This window comes from Portunus trituberculatus, chromosome 33 (genome assembly GCF_017591435.1).
Source record: "Portunus trituberculatus isolate SZX2019 chromosome 33, ASM1759143v1, whole genome shotgun sequence".
NCBI classification, from domain to species: domain Eukaryota; kingdom Metazoa; phylum Arthropoda; class Malacostraca; order Decapoda; family Portunidae; genus Portunus; species Portunus trituberculatus.
This window is the reverse complement of record NC_059287.1, coordinates 7254230-7276874: the sequence shown is the minus strand read 5'-3', so window position 1 is coordinate 7276874 and position 22645 is coordinate 7254230. Positions and strand designations below refer to the sequence as shown.

Here is a 22645-nt window from a genome sequence, read left to right as displayed (position 1 = left end):
TACAAACTTAATTAGGTCATTTACAAATGTGATAAACAAAAGGCAAGGTGTCGGGGACCATTACAACGTGTACATGGCCGCTATGGCCCCCCCCCACATCACTGCGCCGCACCCAAGCCAGCTCAACGTTAACAGTAAATGTCCCGAGGTACATTATTGTACGCCTTGGAAAAGTCCACAAAAGTCACAAAGAACTTTCGCTTATTCTTCCTGGCGGAATCAGTGAAAGTCTAAGAGTGAAAATATGTTCAATACAACCTCGGCCTCGTTGTGCTCCAGCCTGCTCCTTGTATGGTTTGAACCAGTGTTCGAGACAACACAACATCATATCGTACAGTTTCTCAATACTACTCATTAAGTTAATGCTGCGATAATTACTTGGATCTTTTCTATCTCCCCTCTTGAATATAGTAAAGAATTTAGCTTTTGACCACAAATTCACACACACACACACACACACACACACACACACACACACACACACACACACACACACACACACACACACACACTCGAACCCGGGCCTCTCGACTCACAATCGAGAGGCCCGGGTTCGAGTCTCGGTGCGGCGAGGCAAATGGGCAAGCCTCTTAATGTGTGGCCCCTGTTTACCTAGCAGTAAATAGGTACGGGATGTAACTCGAAGGGTTGTGGCCTCGCTTTCCCGATGTGTGGAGTGTGTTGTGGTCTCAGTCCTACCCGAAATCGGTCTATGAGCTCTGAGCTCGCTCCGTAATGGGGAAGACTGGCTGGGATGACCAGAAAGCGACCGAGGTAAATCACACACACACACATCCGGTCCGCCTCTCTCTCTCTCTCTCTCTCTCTCTCTCTCTCTCTCTCTCTCTCTCTCTCTCTCTCTCTCTCTCTCTCTCTCTCTCTCTCTCTCTCTCTCTCTCTCTCTCTCTCTTATCACTGGTATGTTTTTTTTCATGAGCATAATTAGAACATATGACTAAGCTTTTATTTTTGTGAATTGTTTGTGATGGTGGAAGTAGTAGTAGTAGTAGTAGTAGTAGTAGTAGTAGTAGTAGTAGTAGTAGCAGTAGTAGTAGTAGTAGTAGTAGTAGTAGTAGTAGTAGTAGTAGTAGTAGTAGTAGTAGTAGTAGTAGTTGTTGTTGTTGTTGTTGTTGTTGTTGTTGTTGTTGCTGGTGCTGCTGTTGTTGGTGCTGTTGTTATGCCCTATATGTGATGGCATTTTAATAATGGTGATGATGACGGTGATGATAGAAGCAAGACTCAGCACCAAATCTGTCTGCTTGTCCATCTATCTATCCATCATCTATCTAGCGGTCTCTCTGTTCATATACATATGTATAGTGTGTATGCATGCATCTATACATCTATCTACATTTGTGTACCTATCTGTCCGTTCATCTTTTTTGTGCACCTTTCTATCTGTTTATCTGTCAATCTGCATATTTAGCTATCTTTTTATATCTCTCGGTCCAGTATCCATGTAGCTACACATATCTCTCTATCCATATTCATCCCTTTATATCAATACCTATCTGGATGTCAGTCTTTCTATCCTGTATACGTATTATAATTAATATTCATGCCACGTCTCTAGCAAAGCCAACAAGAGCATTGGCCTGTCAAGTGCGGGGCGAGGCCAGAAGGCGCCGGGGGTGTAGCTCAGTGGTAGAGCATTCGACTGCAGATCGAGAGGTCCCCGGTTCAATCCCGGGCGCCCCCTCTTTTGTTTCTGTTATTTTTTTTTTTTTTGTGATGGTGTTTTTTTTTTATTATTGGTATCATTTTGTCTTTTTACGTTTATATATATATATATATATATATATATATATATATATATATATATATATATATATATATATATATATATATATATATATATATATATATATATATATATATATATATATATATATATATATATATATATATATATATATATATATATATATATATATATATATATATATATATATATATGTGTGTGTGTGTGTGTGTGTGTGTGTGTGTGTGTGTGTGTGTGTGTGTGTGTGTGTGTGTGTGTGCGTGTGTGTTTATCTAGCTGTATTTACCTAGTTGTATATTACAGAGTTCGAGCGGGGCTCATACTGACCTGTCTCCATGTTTACTTTTGCTTAAGTTTGTGCACACTTTCTGCTGTTACAATCTCTTCACTCAATCCATTCCATATGTCCACCGTCCTGTGTGTGTGTGTGTGTGTGTGTGTGTGTGTGTGTGTGTGTGTGTGTGTGTGTGTGTGTGTTCATTTGTTATGTCAGTTATCTGAATTTTTTGTTTTTGTTTTATCTATATCATTATTTTTCCTATATTATCTAAAATATTATTTTTTGTTGTTTTCGTAAATGGAAAATATTTTATGAAAACGTATTTGGTGTATGAAGTGAATGGAACGAACAAACAACAAACAGTTAGTCAATTAGTCAGTCAGTTACTCAGCCACTCATTCAATCAGTCAGCCAGTGAATGAGTAATTCAATCAGTCAATAGGTCAATCAATCAGTCAGTCAGTCACTCATTCATTTAGCCATCCAGCCAATCTGTCAGTCAGTGAGTCAGTCAATAAATCCAACGGTTAGTTAGTCAATCAGTCAATTGGTCACTCAACCATTCCCACAATCAGTCAGTCAGTCAGTCAGTCAGTCAATCAGTCAGTGAATACATGATTGGTAGTGGCTACGAGGGTGGAGCACGAAACATTGTGGCAATAGAGGAGAGAGAATGTTAGGAGTGTGTAATGTTATAACGCCTCTTTGTAACCTATCGTGTTGCAATGTGCAGCTTAATTCTACTGCGTGACCCGTATTGCTATTCTTAAACCTTTCAGTGTCTGAGCGGGACTATTTTCAAAGGCGAGAGAGAGAGAGAGAGAGAGAGAGAGAGAGAGAGAGAGAGAGAGAGAGAGAGAGAGAGAGAGTGAGAGTTGCGTTAATGAAAATATTTCTTCGTTAGTACCGTATAGCAGACAGCAGTATTCGGCGGATGTTTTATGCATGTCTTCTAAACCCCTTTTTCTCTCAGCAAGCCTGTTCTCAAAGGACGCAATGATGATTAACGGTATTTCTGAGGCTGATCTGCCCATCAATCACGTATAATCCTTGTTAAACTCATCAATGTTAAACAGAATCTTGAAAACCTTATAGAAAATTTCCTGTATAACCTGTCTAACGCGATCGAGGTAAGAAGTGGGGATGTTTAAGTAGGAATGCATTACAGGAGGACTTATAAAACTGTGTTTCTTTGTTGGGTGTTATTGATACAAGTTACTAACAGTAAATGGAAACATAAAAAGATAGAAAGGAAAACTATTTGTGATTCTTTTTAAAAAATACAAACAAGAAGAGAAGAGAAAACAAGTTATAAGATTAATTATAATTTATTTAGAAAATAATGACAGAAAGGAAAGCATAACAAACATAAATGTTAACATTAATAATGTATAAAAACACAAGCAGAAAGGAAAACGTGAAAAAGAAAAAGAAGTAGAGAGAAATCAAAAGAGGAGAGCAAGGAGAAAAAAAGTAACGCAAAATGACGGAAACAAGAAGAGGAGACAGACAGACAGACAGACAGACAAACAGACAGACAGGCAAACAAACATTGGTGTGATTTTGTAACAAGGAGAACGTTATTGTTTTCTCATTCTTTATGAAAACTCCTCCCTCATCTTAACTTTCGGCGACAACTGACAACACAGCACCCATTATGTTAGCAAGCCGAGTAATTTTACCTAAGTGAAAACAAGAAATAATTTGACTAGTGAATTTTGACTGCCCTGTCCCATCACCTCTCCCCATGACTGCCCCACCCCATCACTACCCCATGACTGCCCTGTCCCATCACCTCTCCCCATGACTGCCCCACCCCATCACTACCCCATGACTGTCCTATCCCATCACCTCTCCCCATGACTGCCCCACCACATAACTACCTCATGACTGCCCTGTCCCATCACTCCCCCATTACTGCCCCGCCCATCACTCCTCATGACTGCCCCACCCCATCACTCTTCATGACTACCTCGCCCCATCATTCCCGATGAATACATGTCCTCCCCATCACTACCCATCGCTCCCCATGACTGCGCCGCCCATCATAGCTCTTGCTGCCTGTGGTGTCCTGGAAATCATACTTTGAATTTACATCACGTCACTCTATCAAAGTGAGAGAAAAACCACAATAGATAAAAAATAAATCAGATTATAACTGAAACAATTTTATTTTATAAATAATATGTAATACTAGGTTTGAAATATCGGCCTGTTGGTCTAGGGGTATGATTCCTGCTTTGGGTGCAGGAGGTCCCGGGTTCAAATCCCGGACAGGCCCGTAACTATTTTGCATATCGGAAATGCAGAGCGTGGCAGTAAGTGACGCGAGGGTGAGGGGCGTGAATTAGGGGTTGAGGGCCGTGAGCCAGTCGGCCTCCGCTGAAGGCGCCGCCAAGGGCCGTGCGCCGCCTACCATTGAAAGGTAGGCGGTGTTAGATGAGTAATCTCTTAATTTCTCCCACACGGGACTCGTGACGCAACCTTGTCACACTGAACTGTAATGTGTAGACAGGGAACATGTGGCAGACGAAAACTGGAAGGATTGCTGTAAAATACCAAAATGAACAAATAATGTTCCATTGTATAAGCAAAAGGTGGCAATACTGTGGGATTACGTGTTTTTCTGACAATTGAGTTACTACACCGAACAAAAAAAAAAAAAAAAAAAAAAAGGCTGATAAAAAAAAAACCCAGAACAAGAAAAGGAATATCATATCGTATGATTTAAAAATAAGAATACTGAAAAATTAAGTAGCATTCTAATTAGTGGAACAAAGAGCAGGACAAAGAAAAAACCTTATAGCTTTCTGAAAACTGAATTACAGAAAAGGGCAAAGAATCTCATATAACATACGCTAAAAGTGGTAATACTGAGGATTAAGGAGCCGTCTTACAACTGAGATGCAGAAATGAAGGAAAGGAATGCTCCTGGCTTTCCGAACGTCAAGACTTAGCCGGACAGTCTTCCATAAGCTAAAAACAACCATGACTATAATACCAAAACACTCGTCGTTTTCTTTGTGGTCGTCAGTACATATGACCTCGGTGCTAAGTTTACTGAAGTTAGTCTAAGAGGGTAGTAAGGTCCATATCCATATCTTCTTTCGTGCATCAATTCACTTAAAAGAAAGAAAAAAAAAGGCAAGCCGAAGAAAGATCAGAGTAGTGAAATAAATTGATAAAAGAAAAATAATTAAAAGAAGAGATAGATAAATACTACTACTATTACTACTACTACTACTACTACTACTACTACTACTACTACTACAATGCATGAATATCTTCTCTTAACACCGCCCCTTCTTATGTTTTGCTATTGACAAGACTCACCAGATGTCCACGGAAAGATGGTATGTATGTGTGTGTGTGTGTGTGTGTGTGTGTGTGTGTGTGTGTGTGTGTGTGCCCCATACACTTACATAATGATGTGTTACGGCACAGCTAGGCATTCCCAAGGCCTGATAAGAGGGGGGAAAGGGGAAGAAGGGGATAAGAAGGGAAGGGGGGATGGAAGGACGGAGAGAAAGGGCGTGAGGTTCACGTCAGGGTTCCAGAGAGAGAGAGAGAGAGAGAGAGAGAGAGAGAGCTGTTATTTCTTTAATGGCTGAGACCGAGAGACGTGTGTGTGTGTGTGTGTGTGTGTGGGCTTTTCCGTAAGTAGCATTGCGCCACAAATGACAGGAAAGACCCGTAGCCTCCTCCTCCTCCTCCTCCTCCTCAAGGCTTCTGGAGAGAAAATGACCCAGAGAGGAGAGAAAGTGATATAGACTTTTTGTTACTTTCCCTCCATAGAGAGAGAGAGAGAGAGAGAGAGAGAGAGAGAGAGAGAGCATACTTTCGTTTCTTTTTAATTTTATTTAGATATTCATTCTTAAGAGGAAGTAAACTTTGATGTTTCTGAGTTAAGTAGCTACTCTTGGTCAGCCTCATTCACACGTAATAGATAAATCAATGAAAAGTAATTAAATTCATGATGTAAAGAAATAAATCGAGTAAATAAATAAATTGATAAGGAGGAGAAACGAGGAGAAATGAGGAGTAGGTGAATAAGAATAAGCAGAAGAAGCAGAAGAAAAAATAGATAAATGAAGGTGAGTAGGAGGAGGAGGAGGAGGAGGAGGAGGAGGAGTAGAAAATAAATGAATGTTTATAATGATAATAATAATAATAATAATAATAATAATAATAATAATAATAATAATGATAATAATAGCCGTGAGATAAACTGATTAATCGAAAGGAATTGAACTAACTCGACATCTTAGCATTCTTACATGATTTTTTTTTTTTTCATTTTATTTTTTGGTATTATCTTATGTTTTAATTGTAATCATTCGTTTATTTTTCGTCTGGTGTGGCCTTTGATCTTATGTGGCTACATTCTTTCCCACGCCAAGTCTTCGTCACTCAGCTCTTTGTGTCAACCTTACCTAGTTTACTTGTTTCTTCATCCTTTGCCGGTTACGAGAGTTAGACGTTTCTTGATTTAACAAAGAAGAGAGAGAGAGAGAGAGAGAGAGAGAGAGAGAGAGAGAGAGAGAGAGAGAGAGAGAGAGAGAGTGTCAACTATTATAAAAGTTTCGGAAACGCAATACGTAGCCCATTCTACTCCTACCTCTCCTCCCTCCACTCTCCAAAAATAGATAAGAAAAAAAAAAAAATCATGACAACATCACTCTGCCGTGACCAGGATTCGAACCTGGGTTATTGCGGCCACAACGCAATGTACTAACCACTATACGATCACGGCCACTGTTTGGCAATAATAGAGGAGAACAATACTTTTTAAATTACTAATTTTTCACTTACTACCAATACTATATATCTATCAAAAGAGAAATTTGATACGTGTATCATGGAATATCTTTCTAGATACTTGATTGCATGCAGGAATACCAAGAAAAACTAAATGATACTTTCCAATATTAAAAAGAAAAAAATATATACATAGGAATGTTCCAAAATTTGTATAAAATGGCGCAGATCGAGGAAACACCGGGACGAGGTGGCCGAGTGGTTAAGGCGTTGGACTGCTAATCCAATAGGGTCTCCCTGCGTGGGTTCGAATCCCATCCTCGTCGCAAAGTTCTTTTATAACCTTTTTAGCTCAATCATTTTCTTTATTATACGTATTGTGAAATGCCCGTCTTTGTGTGTATGTGTCTGTGTACGCCTCTCTCTCTCTCTCTCTCTCTCTCTCTCTCTCTCTCTCTCTCTCTCTCTCTCTCTCTCTCTCTGTGTTCAAAGTGAGGCGCGATCAATACTATACATAGAGAGGCAAGTTGTGTTTAGTGCTCAGGTGTCATGGCGCCCCGTTCGCCCCGCCCCACTCCCAATGTTACAGTCCTCACCTACCTTATCGATTTCTTCACATAGACACGAGGAACTAACAATATTTTATACGCATCTGGTATTAAAAGGAGTCAATGCCCTATTATGAAATACATATTTCTTTTTGCTGAGTCAATGTACTAAAATATGACCCATTACTATTTTCAAACTTATATTATATGAAAATCTGCCAGTCAGATTTTCTCTACAAAATTTTGTTTCAATTTTCATGCCTAGATAGCTCAGTTGGGAGAGCGTTAGACTGAAGATCTAAAGGTCCCCGGTTCGATCCCGGGTCTGGGCAGGATCACGTTATTTTTTTAAAACTTGTCATGAAATGTACCAATTGACTCTACATGCACCGCACCTCCACGCTACTAGGGATAGTGAATGTGTGGTGGATTTACTAGTGCTGATTAAAATCTTAGTAATTGCAATATAGCACAGAGGAACTTTTGATAATAGAAATGGTAATGGTAACAATACTGATAGTGGTGGTGGCGCTAGTAGTAATACTTTCCACTTGTGTAAGTCATCCCTGTTATATTTTCCCTTCCAGTCTTGCCAGGGACAGAAAACGGTGACGCGATACACACACACACACACACACACACACGTCTAGGAAACGGTGGTGGTATAGTGTTAGTGATGACTGGTGAGGAAGATCACTTCTGTTCTGTCATAGTGCAGTTTGTATTTCTTTTATGATATAATAATTATACCATATATATATATATATATATATATATATATATATATATATATATATATATATATATATATATATATATATATATATATATATATATATATATATATATATATATATATGTGTGTGTGTGTGTGTGTGTGTGTGTGTGTGTGTGTGTGTATAATTTTTTTTTCCTAACTTCGTTTTCCCTCTCTGACAGTAGTGCTCTGACTGTAGTGCACGTGCCCGGGGTTTTCTGGGGTTTCATAATTTTGGTAATAATTCAACAAGGCTTCTTCATCATTGGCAGGCAAAATAACGTGCAAACCCGTCCGATCTTCTGAATATTTCCGCGTGTTATGTCATTCGTTTACAGACTGTAGTGGAAGTTATTGAGATTTTCAAGGAAGTTACTGAGATTTTCTTTCATGATTGTAGTAGTAGTCTAACAAGGATTCTGGATCATAAACAGGAACAGACACTCATGAACATCCGACTAACAATCTCTGCGGGCTCTGACTGTAGGAAAGATACGAATCAATCCGATATACGAGTATCTTCCATATAACTTCTTTAAACAGGAAAATAACAACACTCATTAAAACTAAACTCATCCTCTTAATAACATGTAAAGAAAACAAGCAAGCAAACAAACAAACATGAAAACCTGATTATAATTATGTCCTCTGAAAGTAGATACATAGGTAAATGAATAGATTAACAACGATAGAATAAAATAAACTAAATAGATAGATATACACACACTATAAATCTAAGCTTTCTTCCGTGCGAATTGAAAATGATGCAGGCACGTCTTCAAAAAACCACTCTGGGACATTTCTTCACCTTCTACTCACTGCCAAGCATTACACTGGTTAGAGATTGCAAAATGTAATCTTTTTGTATCCTCCTCCTTTTTTTTTTTTTTACCTACTTACAAAGACTTCACACACTGTTATTAATGCTGTGAATTGTTATTTATCGCAATGATATTTGTTTTTGTTTTACAACCATTTGAAAACATTATGCTGGCTAAAAGCTGCAAGATCTATACTCTTTATCACATCTTTTCTATATGTTTATGAAGATTTTACAAATGGTTTTAGTGTTCTTAATTGTTGCTTATTGTAGTAAAATCAAGAAAACGGGTCTATATTCCATATTCTAAACTCCCTGCCTACTTCTATATTTCCTCTTTCTATGACACATTATCTCTCTCTCTCTCTCTCTCTCTCTCTCTCTCTCTCTCTCTCTCTCTCTCTACTGCAGGACTATTACTGGAGGACAGGAGGTACTGGAAGGAAGTGAGGCGATCTTCTCAGGAAACAGACTTACGAGTGGCAACGGCGAAGCCTTCGCTAGCCTCTGCAGTGTGGACAAGCTCTCGTGGCAGAACAATTACGTGCGGGGCTTTAGTGACATGCCCCTCAGATTCCAGGTATAGTGTGTGTGTGTGTGTGTGTGTGTGTGTTCACTGTTTGATCTGCTGCAGTCTCTGACGAGACAGCCAGACGTTACCCTACGGAACGAGTGTGTGTGTGTGTGTGTGTGTGTGTGTGTGTGTGTGTGTGTGTGTGTGTGTGTGTGTGTGTGTGTGTGTGTGTGTGTGTGTGTGTGTGTGTGTGTGTGTGTGTATTTACCTAGTTGTATTTACCTAGTTGTAGTTTTACAGGGCCTGGGCTTTATGCTCGTGTGGCCCCGTCTCCATATCTACACGTATCCAATTTTTCTTTAAAACTATGTACACTCTTTGCTGACACCACTTCCTCACTCAAACTGTTCCAAGTCTTAACACATCTTTGCGGAAACTAAATTTTTAACATCTCTCAGACATCTTCCCTTCCTTAGTTTCTTACTATGCGATCTTGTGCTTCTAAAGTCATATTCTTCTCTCAGGATCAGTTTCTCATTATCCACTTCATCCATTCCGTTAATCAATTTATAAACTTGTATCAGATCCCCTCTCTCTCTTCTCTGCTCCAAGGTTGGTAGATCCATTGCCTTTAGTCTCTCCTCATATGCCATCCCTTTAAATTCTGGAACCATTCTTGTAGCCATTTTTGTAGTCTCTCTAATTTTCTTATGTGTTTCTTTTTATGGGAGTCCACACAACTCCTGCATATTCCAATCTAGGTCTTATTTTAGTACTTATCAATTTCTTCATCATTTCCTTGTCCATATAGTGAAATGCTACTCCAATATTCCTTAGCAAATTATACGTCTCTCTGAAAATTCTATCAATATGGCTTACCGGTTGATTGTTTTCTGCCATTGTCACTCCCAAGTCCTTTTCCTTTTTTACTTTTTCTAGTTCTACTCCATCTCCCATCTTATAGATTCCCACTGGTCGTCTTTCACTTTTTCCCATTTCCATGACATGGCTTTTGTCCACATTGAATTCCATCTCCCATTTTTTGCTCCATTTCCAGATCTTGTTTAAGTCTTCCTGTAGTATTTCACAATACTTTCGCATCGTCCGCAAACAGATTTATGTAGCTGTTCACTCCCTCTGGCATGTCGTTTATATATACGAGAAAAGTATTGGTGCCAATACTGACCCTGTGGCACTCCGCTGTCTACTGTTCTCCACTTGGACTTCATATCTTTAACTATCGTCCTTATTTCTCTCCCCTTAAGTAATTTTTCATCCATCTCAATGTGCTTCCTTTTAAGCCACCCTTCTCCTCTAACTTCCATAGTAATCTTTCATGTGGCACTTTATCAAAAGCCTTTTTAGATCTAAATAAATACAGTCAATCCATCCTCTCTCTCTTGTACTTTATCAACTATTCTAGAGTAGAAACTCAATAAATTTGTCACACATGACCGACCTTTTCTAAAACCAAATTGGCTATTTGATAATATTTTGTTGTCTTCAAGAAACTCGATCCATTGCTTCTTTATTACTTTTTCACACATCTTGCATATTACACTAGTTAGTGATACCGGTCTGTAATTTAAAGGTTCTTCCTTCCTTCCGCTCTTATATATGGGAACCACCTCAGCTCTTTTCCACTCCACTGGCACTGTTCCATTTTCTATTGAGCATTTTATGATGTTGTATATTGGACTTGCTAGTTCTTCCTACATTCTTTCAGTATTCTGCCTGAGACTTCATCCGGTCCCATTGCCTTTTCCTCATCTAATTCCGTCATCAACTTTTTATTTCAAGCTTGGTTACTTTAATCTCTTTCATATAGACAGTCTCTCTATTACCCTGTGGTCTTTCAAATTTGGATTCCTTAGTAAAGACCTCATGAAATTTACTATTTAACAGTTCTGCCATACTTTTGGGTCTTCCACCATTCCGTTCTCTCCTTTTAACCTTTCTATTGTTTCTTTTTGTCTTATTTTTCCATTTATGAATCTGTAGAACAATTTTGGTTGTTCCTTACATTTTTCGACAATGTCCTTTTCATAGTTCTTTTCTTCTTCCTTTCTCACCTTAGCATATTCATTTCTTGCTGTTTTGAAGTTTTCCTTATTTTCTGGATTTCTGTTTCTTCTCCACCTTTTCCATGCTCCATCTCGTTTCTCCTTTGCCCTAGCACATCTTGCATTAAACCAATCTTTCTTTCCTTCTTCTTTAGGTCTATATTTCGGAACATATTCCTGACCCCAGTTTTGTATATTTCCAAAAATAAGTTATATTTCTCTTGAACCGTTAATGAGTTTTCCATCTCCTCCCAGTTTACGTTTTAAAATAGTTCTTGAGATTCTCAATATCAGCCTTTCTGTAATTTAATCGGTCTCCTTTGTATGATTCATCTCTATCTTCCTTTCCTTCTTCTATATCCATTTCTAATATTACATGGTCACTCTTTCCCAATGGGCACTTGTATCTTATATCATCGTTAATTGGTATATCCCTTGTAAAAACTAGGTCTAATCTTGCCGGCTCATCGTTTCCTCTGAATCTTGTGTTTTCCTTTACTCTTTGGACCATCAAATTATCTATCATTAGGTTCAGGAATCTATCTCCCCAGGCATCTTCCCCCATACCACTTTCATAATTTTCCCAGTCTACCTCCTTACAGTTGAAATCTCCTACCAATATCACTTTTCTCCTTTCCTTAATGATTCTTGTAAGACTCCTTATTGTGTCATCTATCATGTCTCTATATTCTTGGTTAGTCCATGAGTTTGTTTTTGGTGGCACATATGTTCCAATGATTGTTAACTCCTTTTTATTAATATGCATCTTAACATACAGTATTTCTGATTTTCCTTCCCAAACTCCACTTGATTTACCACTATCTCCTTCCTTAACATCATCATGACTCCTCCTCCTCCTTTACCCACTCTGTCTCTCCTCCATATATTATACCTTTTATCTATGTCTATTTTTATTGCCTCATTTAACTTTGTTTCCACCAGGCATACAATATCTGGTTCTTCTTTCTTTATGTAATCTCTTAATTCTAATTTACTAGATAAAATCCCATCTATGTTTGTATACATCATTTTTAATCTCTTGTTCTTATCATTTTTAGTTAAACTTGCTCCATTCTTTTCTCTTCTTTCTCTTTTATATACCATTTCCTTATCCTGTCTCCTATAATTCTCCAAAAATGCCTTCTTCTCCTCCTCTGACCTTTCATTATTTTTTCTCTTGCTTCTGCCACCAGTTCATTGTGTCTCTTCCTTTCCTCCTCGTTTCTACTTTTCTTTATATATATATATATATATATATATATATATATATATATATATATATATATATATATATATATATATATATATATATATATATCTTTGCAACCTTCTGTTTCTCTGAGTTTTGTTTTTCTATATAGTACTTCTTCTGTTGCTGCTTGTGATTTTAGTAATATCTTAATTGGTCTCACTGTTCCTTCTTGATATGGTCCCATTCTATGGATTTCTTCTACTTTCTCTTCTAAGTTCTGTGTGTGTGTGTGTGTGTGTGTGTGTGTGTGTGTGTGTGTGTGTGTGTGTGTGTGTGTGTGTGTGTGTGTGTGTGTGTGTGTGTGTGTGTGTGTGTGTGTGTGTGTGTGTGTGTGTGTGTGTGTGTGTGTGTGTGTGTGTGTGTGTGTGTGTGTGTGTTTGCTGAGACGGGACATTGTTGTGCTACTACCGCAGCAACACAAAATCATCTCCATCGGTATCCTTCCTCTGTCTCTTCTATTCCATCTCACCATTCCATGTGCGTGTGTGTGTGTGTGTGTGTGTGTGTGTGTGTGTGTGAAGGTAAGAACAGGTGGCAATCCCTGTATAAAACATGCCTAGGTACTGCCTTTTAATCCAATAATATTTATATAATCCTCTTTTAAAACTCCTTATTGAATCTGTGTGTGTGAGTGGGCCAGTGCGGGACGAGTATTCATGTTTACTATCCTTTGTGTCTTATTTTTAGATTAGATAGTAGAGGTCATTAGAGACAGGATCATAAAGGTGTAGTGAGGTCTCATATAGGGATTGTCACGTGTAAGCTTCCTGCAGCATTCCTTAGGTTCGTGATATAATCCTTATGCTTCCTGCTTCGCTATATTTCTATGATTCTTACTGCTTGTCTGAGATTCTTATGTTATGATTCTTAAATTATGTGTAACTTTTCTTTATTACGTTATGACTTTTGAAACTCCCCTTTATTTATTGCTATTTATGTATCTATGTAAGAAGAGCTCCAGCTAAGATCAGCAAAAAGGAAGAAAAAAGAAAAAAAAAAACGTTCACATAAGAAAAGTAAAAGGACGATTGAAAGCTGGAGGAAAAGTGTTTTGAAATATTCTTCAGGATGATTCTTACGATCCTTCTAGCTTTTCTTTTGTTATGTTCTACGATTCATACACCTTCGTTTGAGTTCTAACGCTCATTTGTTCCTTCCTTCCCTTCCGTCCTTCCTCCGTGGCTGTGTGGCTGCGTGTGTCGATGAGTGGTGGTGCAGAACTCGTGGTGTTGCTCTTATGATTAATGCACCTTCGTCTATGTCTTAACGCTCCTTTCTTCTTTCTCTCCGTCCCACTCTTCCTCCGTCTGGTGCAGAACGCGAGGTGCACCACGAAGAGGGACTGGGCACAGGTGTTCTCCCTCAACGGACTCTCCTGCATCAACTGCACAGACTTTGCCAATCCGGACAAGCAGGTAAAGTGCATAGGAGCATCTTCACTCACTCTCCTCCTCTTACCTTGTCTTTTTCTCCTCAGTCTTCTATTCTTTTTATTTTCTACCTCTCTTTTCTCGTTTCGTTACTTCTTTTACTTCTTTTCTTTCTTTCTTTCTTTTTTTTCTTTTTTTTCTTTCTTTCTTAATTTTCATCATAGTTTTCTTCTTCCTTTTCTTTCTTTCATATTATTCTTATGCTGATTCTGTTTTTGCACATTTTCTTTTTCTTAATCTCTCTCTCTCTCTCTCTCTCTCTCTCTCTCTCTCTCTCTCTCTCTCTCTCTCTCTCTCTCTCTCTCTCTCTCTCTCTCTCTCTCTCTCTCTCTCACGCACTTATCATATCTCCTTCTTCAAGTTTTTCATATATTTTGAAGGTTATCAATTGGTTCTTCTGATAATCAGTGTTTGTTTTCTTTTATCTTGTCTTTGAATATCATAGAATTTTTAATATTTGTGTTTATTTTACCCACTTATTTATTCATGTGTACTTATCTAATTATTCTGTTTCAATTTTTTTATGGATTCATTACAGTTTTAACTAATATTAAGTCACTATCTAATTCATTTATTTATGTTCTGTGAGTATGTTTAGTATTATGTTATTTTCTTTTTTTCCTTTTTGTCTGTCTGTCTGTTCGTCTGTTTATATTTTCCTATTTGTCTCTTGTGTCAATATTTTTTTTCCTTCTCTATTTCTCTATTTTTTTTTTCATTTATCTGTGTATTTATTCTATCTGATGTGGTGTGTGTGGTGTGGTGTGATGGTGGTGATGGTGGTGGTCTGATGTGGTGTGTGTGGTGTGGTGTGATGGTGGTGATGGTGGTGGTCTGATGTGGTGTGTGGTGTGTGTGATGGTGGTGATGGTGGTGGTCTGATGTGGTGTGTGTGTGTGGTGTGATGGTGGTGATGGTGGTGGTCTGATGTGGTGTGGTGTGGTGTGATGGTGGTGATGGTGGTGGTCTGATGTGGTGTGTGTGTGGTGTGATGGTGGTGATGGTGGTGGTCTGATGTGGTGTGTGGTGTGGTGTGATGGTGGTGATAGTGGTGGTCTGATGTGGTGTGTGTGGTGTGGTGTGATAGTGGTGGTCTGATGTGGTGTGTGTGGTGTGGTGTGATGGTGGTGGTCTGATGTGGTGTTGAGTGGTGTGATGGTGGTGATGGTGGTGGTCTGATGTGGTGTGTGTGGTGTGGTGTGATGGTGGTGATGGTGGTGGTCTGATGTGGTGTGTGGTGTGGTGTGATGGTGGTGATGGTGGTGGTCTGATGTGGTGTGTGTGGTGTGGTGTGATGGTGGTGATGGTGGTGGTCTGATGTGGTGTGGTGTGGTGTCTTAGTGTGGTGATGGTGTGGGGGTATGGTTGACATCAGCGTGTGTTGTTTGATGGTTTGATGTGGCAGCATTCCTTGATGATGGTGGTGGTGGTGGCGTGACAGTGAGGGGGGCTGGTGGTGGTGGCGTAGTGTGTGGTGGTGGTGTGGTTAGATAGATGAACAAGTTATATTAAGTGAAGATACCACTGTGTTTGTTATGTGGTTTTGTGTGATTTGATATGGTGTGATGCGATGAAAGAGATAAAATAGTTAAAATATCACCATGTGTTGTGTGGTGCGTTCTGGAAATGTGGTGGTGTTGGTGGTGTGGTAGCGTGGCGCGGTGTGCCGTCAGGCTGCGGGGAGTGTGGGGCTGGAGAAGACAAAACTGCATTACAACCCTCAGCGCGTGTCGCCACCACGGCCTGGCATAGCAATCCGCAGCCCGCCTTGTTACCCATGCAGGGAACGCCGTCCAGGACTTGTAAGGCGCCTGTAATAATGTGCCGTGTCTTGATTAACAGTGTGTGTGTGTGTGTGTGTGTGTGTGTTGAGGGTCGGTGTCTCTCTCTCAAATGAATGGTGTTGGAATATTTGATTGCCTAAAGGACTTGCTAATTGCATTCTTCCAACATCGTGTCTATTTTAAGTTTATTCTTGTGAGGGAGGGAGGTTATTAATTTTGTGCGTAGGGTGATGGTGGGGGAGAGGAGGAAGATCGTTGTCTCTATGTCAATCGTAAGGTGATGCAATTGGTTATGCAAAAAGCATAGTAATTTAATTATTTTACATGTACTATAGTGTGGTGCTCTTAATTCTTGATTTCTGTGGTGGACGTATGTGGTTAGCTCGGGTATAGTAAGGTTTTCCACGAGACTATTCCTTTCCAACAAGGATCAACGAAGCAAATGAATGCGCATATGAGTGCTTGGTGCTTCGTCTGGGCCATCTCGTGTGTGATTGCCAGGCTGATATCATAAATAAATAGATAAGATTTCCAAGCACACCTTTCTTTAAAAGCACTGGAGTTGTCTTCTGTTGTCCAAATACAGAGTGCAGAAAGAGAAGTATGCAATGTTCTTTTCCTGTTCTCACACGTACTCTACCAGTAGTTATAGTAAACAGATAATAAGATTACCCCTCCATTTCTCTCTCTCTCTCTCTCTCTCTCTCTCTCTCTCTCTCTCTCTCTCTCTCTCTCTCTCTCTCTCTCTTGTTTAGATACACACACACAGAATAACTTTCCAGCGGCCTGTTGGTCTAGGGGTATGATTCCTGCTTTGGGTGCAGGAGGTCCCGGGTTCAAATCCCGGACAGGCCCTTCAAATTTTGTGCCTTGGGAACTGTGAGTGTGACAAAGAAATGCTGAACTGAGCGTGCAATTCTTTTAGGTACAATTTGCTGAAGGCGCTTCTTCCTCCTAGATGGTGCTTGTTCTGCTTCTCTCTCTCTCTCTCTCTCTCAATATCTTTATCTTCTCGGCACTAGACCGATAAGATAATCATTATCTACATAACTATCATCTTCCTTCCGTATCGTCACGTGTTCAGGACTATGTGGTACTTGCTCTTCTCTCTCTCTCTCTCTCTCTCTCTCTCTCTCTCTCTCTCTCTCTCTCTCTCTCTCTCTCTCTCTCTCTCTCAGCGGCGCCAGTTGGATAAGTCAATCACTATACATATTCCTACGCCGTTTTGTCATAACTGGGGAGCAAAGTTTCCTTGCGTTTACCGCCGCCTGCCCTTCACTCCCTCACGGTGAGTGTGTGTCTACATCATTAGGAAAGGACTTTTGAGAATCCTATTATTCATCCTTGTGACAATAAAGAATAGTCGTTGTGAGAGAGCATAGGGTTTCAGAATATCAATCTGAATATACATTATACTCAAAAGGTTCTAATTGAAACCACTAGAGTGTTTAAGGATATTTCTATGTAGAGTCCTTGTAATAGATTAATATGATTTCTACATTATTAACAAGAGAAGTACTCTTGAGAACACGGCTAATCATCTATGTTGCCTTTGAAAAGGGCCGTGTGAGAGAGGAAAGCGTTTCTTTAAACGGATTTAGGAATGAGACTGAGAAAAAACGCTAAGTACATTGTTAGTGAGTGTGGCAGGTTACTCCTCTGACCCACACACCTGTACGTGTTCCCCTTTGCAGTGGTGACACTCACCGCGGCCTCAGCGTGTTAATAGGTGAAGGGCGATGTTCGTATAAATATATTCAATACAAACAGGCCTTCTGCTCACGTGAGGTGCATTATAAGAGGAAAGCAAAAACAACTTAATCAAACTCATTTGAATCTGCTGGTTATTCCTCAGTGTGAATGAAGTAAAATGATGATAATAATCAAAGTAATATATATATATATATATATATATATATATATATATATATATATATATATATATATATATATATTGATGAAAGAAAATAGTAATCTGAATTATCTGAATACTTTGTTACTTCTCTGCGTGTATGAACTAAAAGAAAGTAATCTAAGTAATAATAAAAGTAATAGTAAAAAATCTGAGTTATTTGAACAATTTGCTTACGTCTTTGTGTGTACATGAGAGAGAGAGAGAGAGAGAGAGAGAGAGAGAGAGAGAGAGAGAGAGAGAGAGAGAGAGAGAGAGAGAGAGAGAGACTAATAACCAAAGAAAAATGTAAATGGCTACCAGCGCCACTCCGTCGTTTTTTTTTTTTTTTTTATTTGTATAGCAGGAAATACTAAGACATGACTCGTGGTGGTCTTGCTTCGGGGCGGGGAGGTGACCACGCCGCTGACCACACTGCTGAGGGAGGCAGGGCACGTCACGCCAACGCAGACAATTTGAGCGGGAGAGTGAGGAGAGTGACGACCATCGATGTAAAAAAAGAGAGAGAGAGAGAGAGAGAGAGAGAGAGAGAGAGAGAGAGAGAGAGAGAGAGAGAGAGAGAGAGAGAGAGAGAGAGAGAGAGAGAGAGAGAGAGAGAGAGAGAGAGAGAGAGAGAGAGAGAGAGAATAAAGGACGAGATTAGAAGAATTTTTTTAAGCGTTTACATGAAGTAAACGTAAAGACGGATATATTTGATGAGTGGAGAAATGTAAAATAGAATAATCTAATCGCTTTATTATTATCTTGCCTTACCTGAGTTGGTTCCATTCGTCATCTTTCACTTCGGTTGGGTTAGATCATGTCAGGGTAGGTTAGTGAAGTGAACAAGGTTAGAGATAGTTTGAGTGGCAGAGTGAACAGTGACGACCAGGGATGTAAAAAGAGTAAAAATAGAAAAAAATGGATAAAAAAGACGTTGGTAAGTCTGAGAAATAGATCAAGAGAATACTAAGAAATTTTGAAGTGTTTGCCCGAAATAGATGTAAGGAGAGAGAGAGAGAGAGAGAGAGAGAGAGAGAGAGAGAGAGAGAGAGAGAGACGAATAGAATATAAGTGACAGACAATTTTGAGCGTTAGCGTGAACAGAGTGACAACCAGCGATGTAAAAAGAAGGCACGAGAGACCGAAAAATGTAGAACCTTTTGAACCCGTCAGCGTGAAACAGACAGTCAGCGAGAGAGATGAATGAAGTGTGAATGACAAAATAAAGTAAATGCAATACAATAAGATTAACTGCACGTGTGACTTTATTTGAATTAGGTTAAGTTCTTCTCGCTTCAGTTCAGTTAGCTTGGGTTATGTTAGCGTGATTAAGATGAGTTTTAAAGACGGTTTAAGAGGGGACATGAAACAGAAATGAACTTGCAAGAAGCCATCAGACCGCCACGTGGTTGTCCCTGTATTGAAAATAAAGTAAAAAATATATATAGCTCTTACATCCACCTATCATCCACAACCGTAAGTTTTGCAACCATAAAACCTTCCTGATAAGAAAAGACCAAGACAGAATAACCTAACAAGCATCATGACATTGCAGAGCTGCGGACTGTACGAGAGTGGCCACTGCAACGGCTGCGAGAAGGAAATGGACGGTTGCAACAAACCCATCCTGCCTTACCTCACCGACAAGTGCCGTGCCTCCCACCCAGACATCGCTCGGGACCTGAAGAACACCTGCAACATCAACGCCTACAGGAGAACCGCCAAGGCACTCCCAGTGCAAGACAAGGAGGAGGTAACCGGGGCGTCTGCTTCGTTCATGCCTCTGTCTTCCATAGTGACTCTGGCGGTGGCAATGCTGGTGGTGGCGCCAGAATGAGATTATTTTGAAACACCCTACGGTGCACTTCAATTTCTTTCAAAAGGTTCTAATTAATCAAGGCGTCTTCTTCCTAGTGATTCTTTTTAATTCATTTTATCAATTTCTATGTTTAACTTTTTTTTTGTATACATGTCAAGAAGACTTGTCAGAAGTACATAAAATGAAAGAAAAAGGAAAAGATAAATACTCTGCTTCTCACTCCCCAAAAGTGTCAAAGAAACAGTTCAGGGTTTTTAAGGTTTTAGTGGCATATTTTTCACATTATCGTCAGGGGGAACAGTATTGAGAACTCGGCTAAGCATCTCAGTAGTCTTAGGAAATTTTTTGATGAAAGAGCAAGGCGTTTCTGAATGCAGGACTAAAAGAGGTGGATTCAAGCACTCTCGCATTTCTTTATTCTCTATCTTTTCTTTTTATATATTCTCTTTTTATTTCTTCCATCATTTAAAGAAGCGTGTGTCTGCATGTAAAAAGTTGTTTGTCTATGTGTGAGAGCCTTTCAAACCTTTTCCTGTATTTGCACGCGGCGTCTTCATCCCAGTGATTCTTTTCAACTTCTTGAGTACCATAACGCGTTTCCATATTCATTCTGCTTACTATTTGGTGGCTTTATATGGCTTCAAAAATCTTTGTGGGGCATTAAGAAAGTGAAGAATGTGGTCATTAATCTTCTTACCTTCACAGACCCTTCCCAATGTCAATGAAATGGTTTAATCGTATAGAAATCTTAAGGTAAACACGTGTTCCATTATAGAAGGGGTTAATGCATTTATTAATCTCTGTTTATTTATATTTTATACATGTCAAGAAAGCTAATCAAAAATACAGAAAATAATGGAAGGGGGACAAAGAAGAAAAAACTCATTTCTCACTCCCCCAAAAAGCCAAGGAAACAATAAAAACAAATGCAGATGTCCCAAATAAACCAGCACATTACCACCGCACCAACGCCCTCCAGCTTCCCGCAAGCAACAGTAACCACATATTGCACCTTCCTCCGCCTTCATGTTTTAGTATTGTTCTGAATGAATGCAGAGTGGTGTCCACAGCAAACACTCTACTGAGGATCTAAGTGGCTTCTGCTGTTTGATATTCACTTGTTCTTGCTTGTTCTGTGTGTATGAGAGAAAGAGAGAGAGAGAGAGAGAGAGAGAGAGAGAGAGAGAGAGAGAGAGAGAGAGAGAGAGAGAGAGAGAGAGAGAGAGAGAGATTTTGATGGTGATATTAATTCATTAGCATTAGTGACACAAATGTACTGCACGTCACAATTGTCCACCCCACTTAGAGACAACACGGTGGCTCCAGTGTGGCTCACGTCTGGCTCCTCAGACACGCTTATCATGAATGGAGACAAACACGTGAACATCCCTACACTGTCTTATATACTATATACTTACATATGTATATGAATATTAGTTATTTGAGCTTATACATATTGATTACATAATATTGTATAACTGATATTTACATTGCCAAATACATTACGCGTAGAATGTAGATACAACAGCTTGACATATTTCCATTGTTATCTGTATGCGTTGATGCTTTGAAAAGACGCTTTACATATTGATGACGTATACTGATTCCTGTGAAAACATTTGTTGTTTTAATTTTAAAGAAAACATAAAATCAAAGAAATTGCTTGTCACACACACAACATGAGGTGTGGGTGGCACAGTGTACAGCTTACAACACACAGTACACACCTTTCTGTTCGCTGGTGTTTAATTTCGCTTATGATGCCACACATCTTTAATCTTCGATACATTTATATTAACTTTCCAGACCACACATTCATTAACGTGTACAAATAATTATTTTGCAGACTAAATGCATTGAATTTGTTAAGTGTCGAGCAGGACAGGGCCAGAAGAATCTCATTTATAACAGATCAGTTTAGAATTAAAATGTTTGTATTGTCTATATCTAATTAAGATTATTAGGTTTTAAACAGTTTATATTAATTAAATGTTTCTGAGATTATTCATCATACAAACTTTTTTCCACAAGAAACTTTATATCCTTCACTTTTGTTCACAATATCGCAAGTTATCAGATAAGTCGCCAGCACAATTCAAAATATCATTATATGTCTCTGCAATATTATTATCAATATAATTTAATTCCGCTGCTCGCCAAGGGTGTCATTAAGTGTTCTCCAAGTCACTGTGGTATTTCGTGGTGTATCTTTTGAGATAAAATTTTTGATACTTTTATGACAATTTCATATTTCTACTTGATTTTTTATCTATCTTTCCATGTATTCTCTTATCCATACAATATGAAGCAAGTTTGTATGAATTGTACGTCTCTCTAAATAAAAACAGGCATTTCATTACAAGTCTTGCTTTTTCTTCATGTAACATCTGACTGCAGGTGCAGCACAATGAACAATATTATGCAACACCTCCACTACAGTAAAAGCTATAGTTAAACTTGCATGGATTTTTAACCACTTCAGTACCATGACACGTTTACATATTCATTCTATTTACTATATGGTGATTTTATATAGCTTCAGAAACTTATGTCGGGGTTAAAATAGTGAAGACTCTGGCCATTAATCTTTTGACCTCCATAAAACCTTCCTAATGTAAGCAAAATTGTCTAATCATGCCCAAAATTGGTGGTAGAAATGCGTTCCAGTACTGAAGGGGTTAAAGATGTTCTATGGTTCTAGTGACAGATCAACAAGATTTCTACGGGAAGAACACTCTTGAGAATCCAGCTAACCCTCTCTGTAGCTTTGTTAATAGCCGTGATGAAAAAAACAAAAGCGTCCCTGAATACTGGCCAATGTCTAACACAAGCTTTAAGTTTTAACTCGTATAAATCTCAAAAGGAGAGCTATTTTGAAGCACTTGCTGAAATAGAGCATCACTGACATTAACACCTTATTCACACACCTAATGTTGCAGATGCCATTCCTATTTCCATCAGAAT

At 39.0% G+C, this 22645-nt stretch overlaps 1 protein-coding gene and 6 non-coding genes across 9 annotated transcripts in view; 6 read left to right on the top strand and 1 right to left on the bottom strand.

The window, feature by feature from the left end:
- Positions 1–22043, top strand: part of LOC123512179 — a 28538-nt gene extending 6495 nt beyond the window's left edge. For all 3 annotated transcript variants that reach the window (XM_045268413.1, XM_045268412.1, XM_045268411.1), the window contains exons 6-8: positions 9337–9505; positions 14071–14169; positions 19418–22043. In XM_045268413.1, the coding sequence (XP_045124348.1) occupies positions 9337–9505; positions 14071–14169; positions 19418–19699 (550 nt within the window). In that variant the 3' untranslated portion in view covers positions 19700–22043. The remainder of the gene's footprint in view (positions 1–9336; positions 9506–14070; positions 14170–19417) is intronic.
- On the top strand, positions 1628–1699 carry Trnac-gca. The gene has a single exon. It is a non-coding gene; the product is annotated as a tRNA-Cys (tRNA).
- On the top strand, positions 4252–4323 carry Trnap-ugg. The gene has a single exon. It is a non-coding gene; the product is annotated as a tRNA-Pro (tRNA).
- Positions 6724–6795, bottom strand: Trnah-gug. The gene has a single exon. It is a non-coding gene; the product is annotated as a tRNA-His (tRNA).
- Positions 7045–7126, top strand: Trnas-gcu. The gene has a single exon. It is a non-coding gene; the product is annotated as a tRNA-Ser (tRNA).
- On the top strand, positions 7608–7680 carry Trnaf-gaa. Its single transcript has one exon. It is a non-coding gene; the product is annotated as a tRNA-Phe (tRNA).
- Trnap-ugg lies at positions 16752–16823 on the top strand. The gene has a single exon. It is a non-coding gene; the product is annotated as a tRNA-Pro (tRNA).
- Positions 22044–22645: the final 602 nt, after the last annotated feature.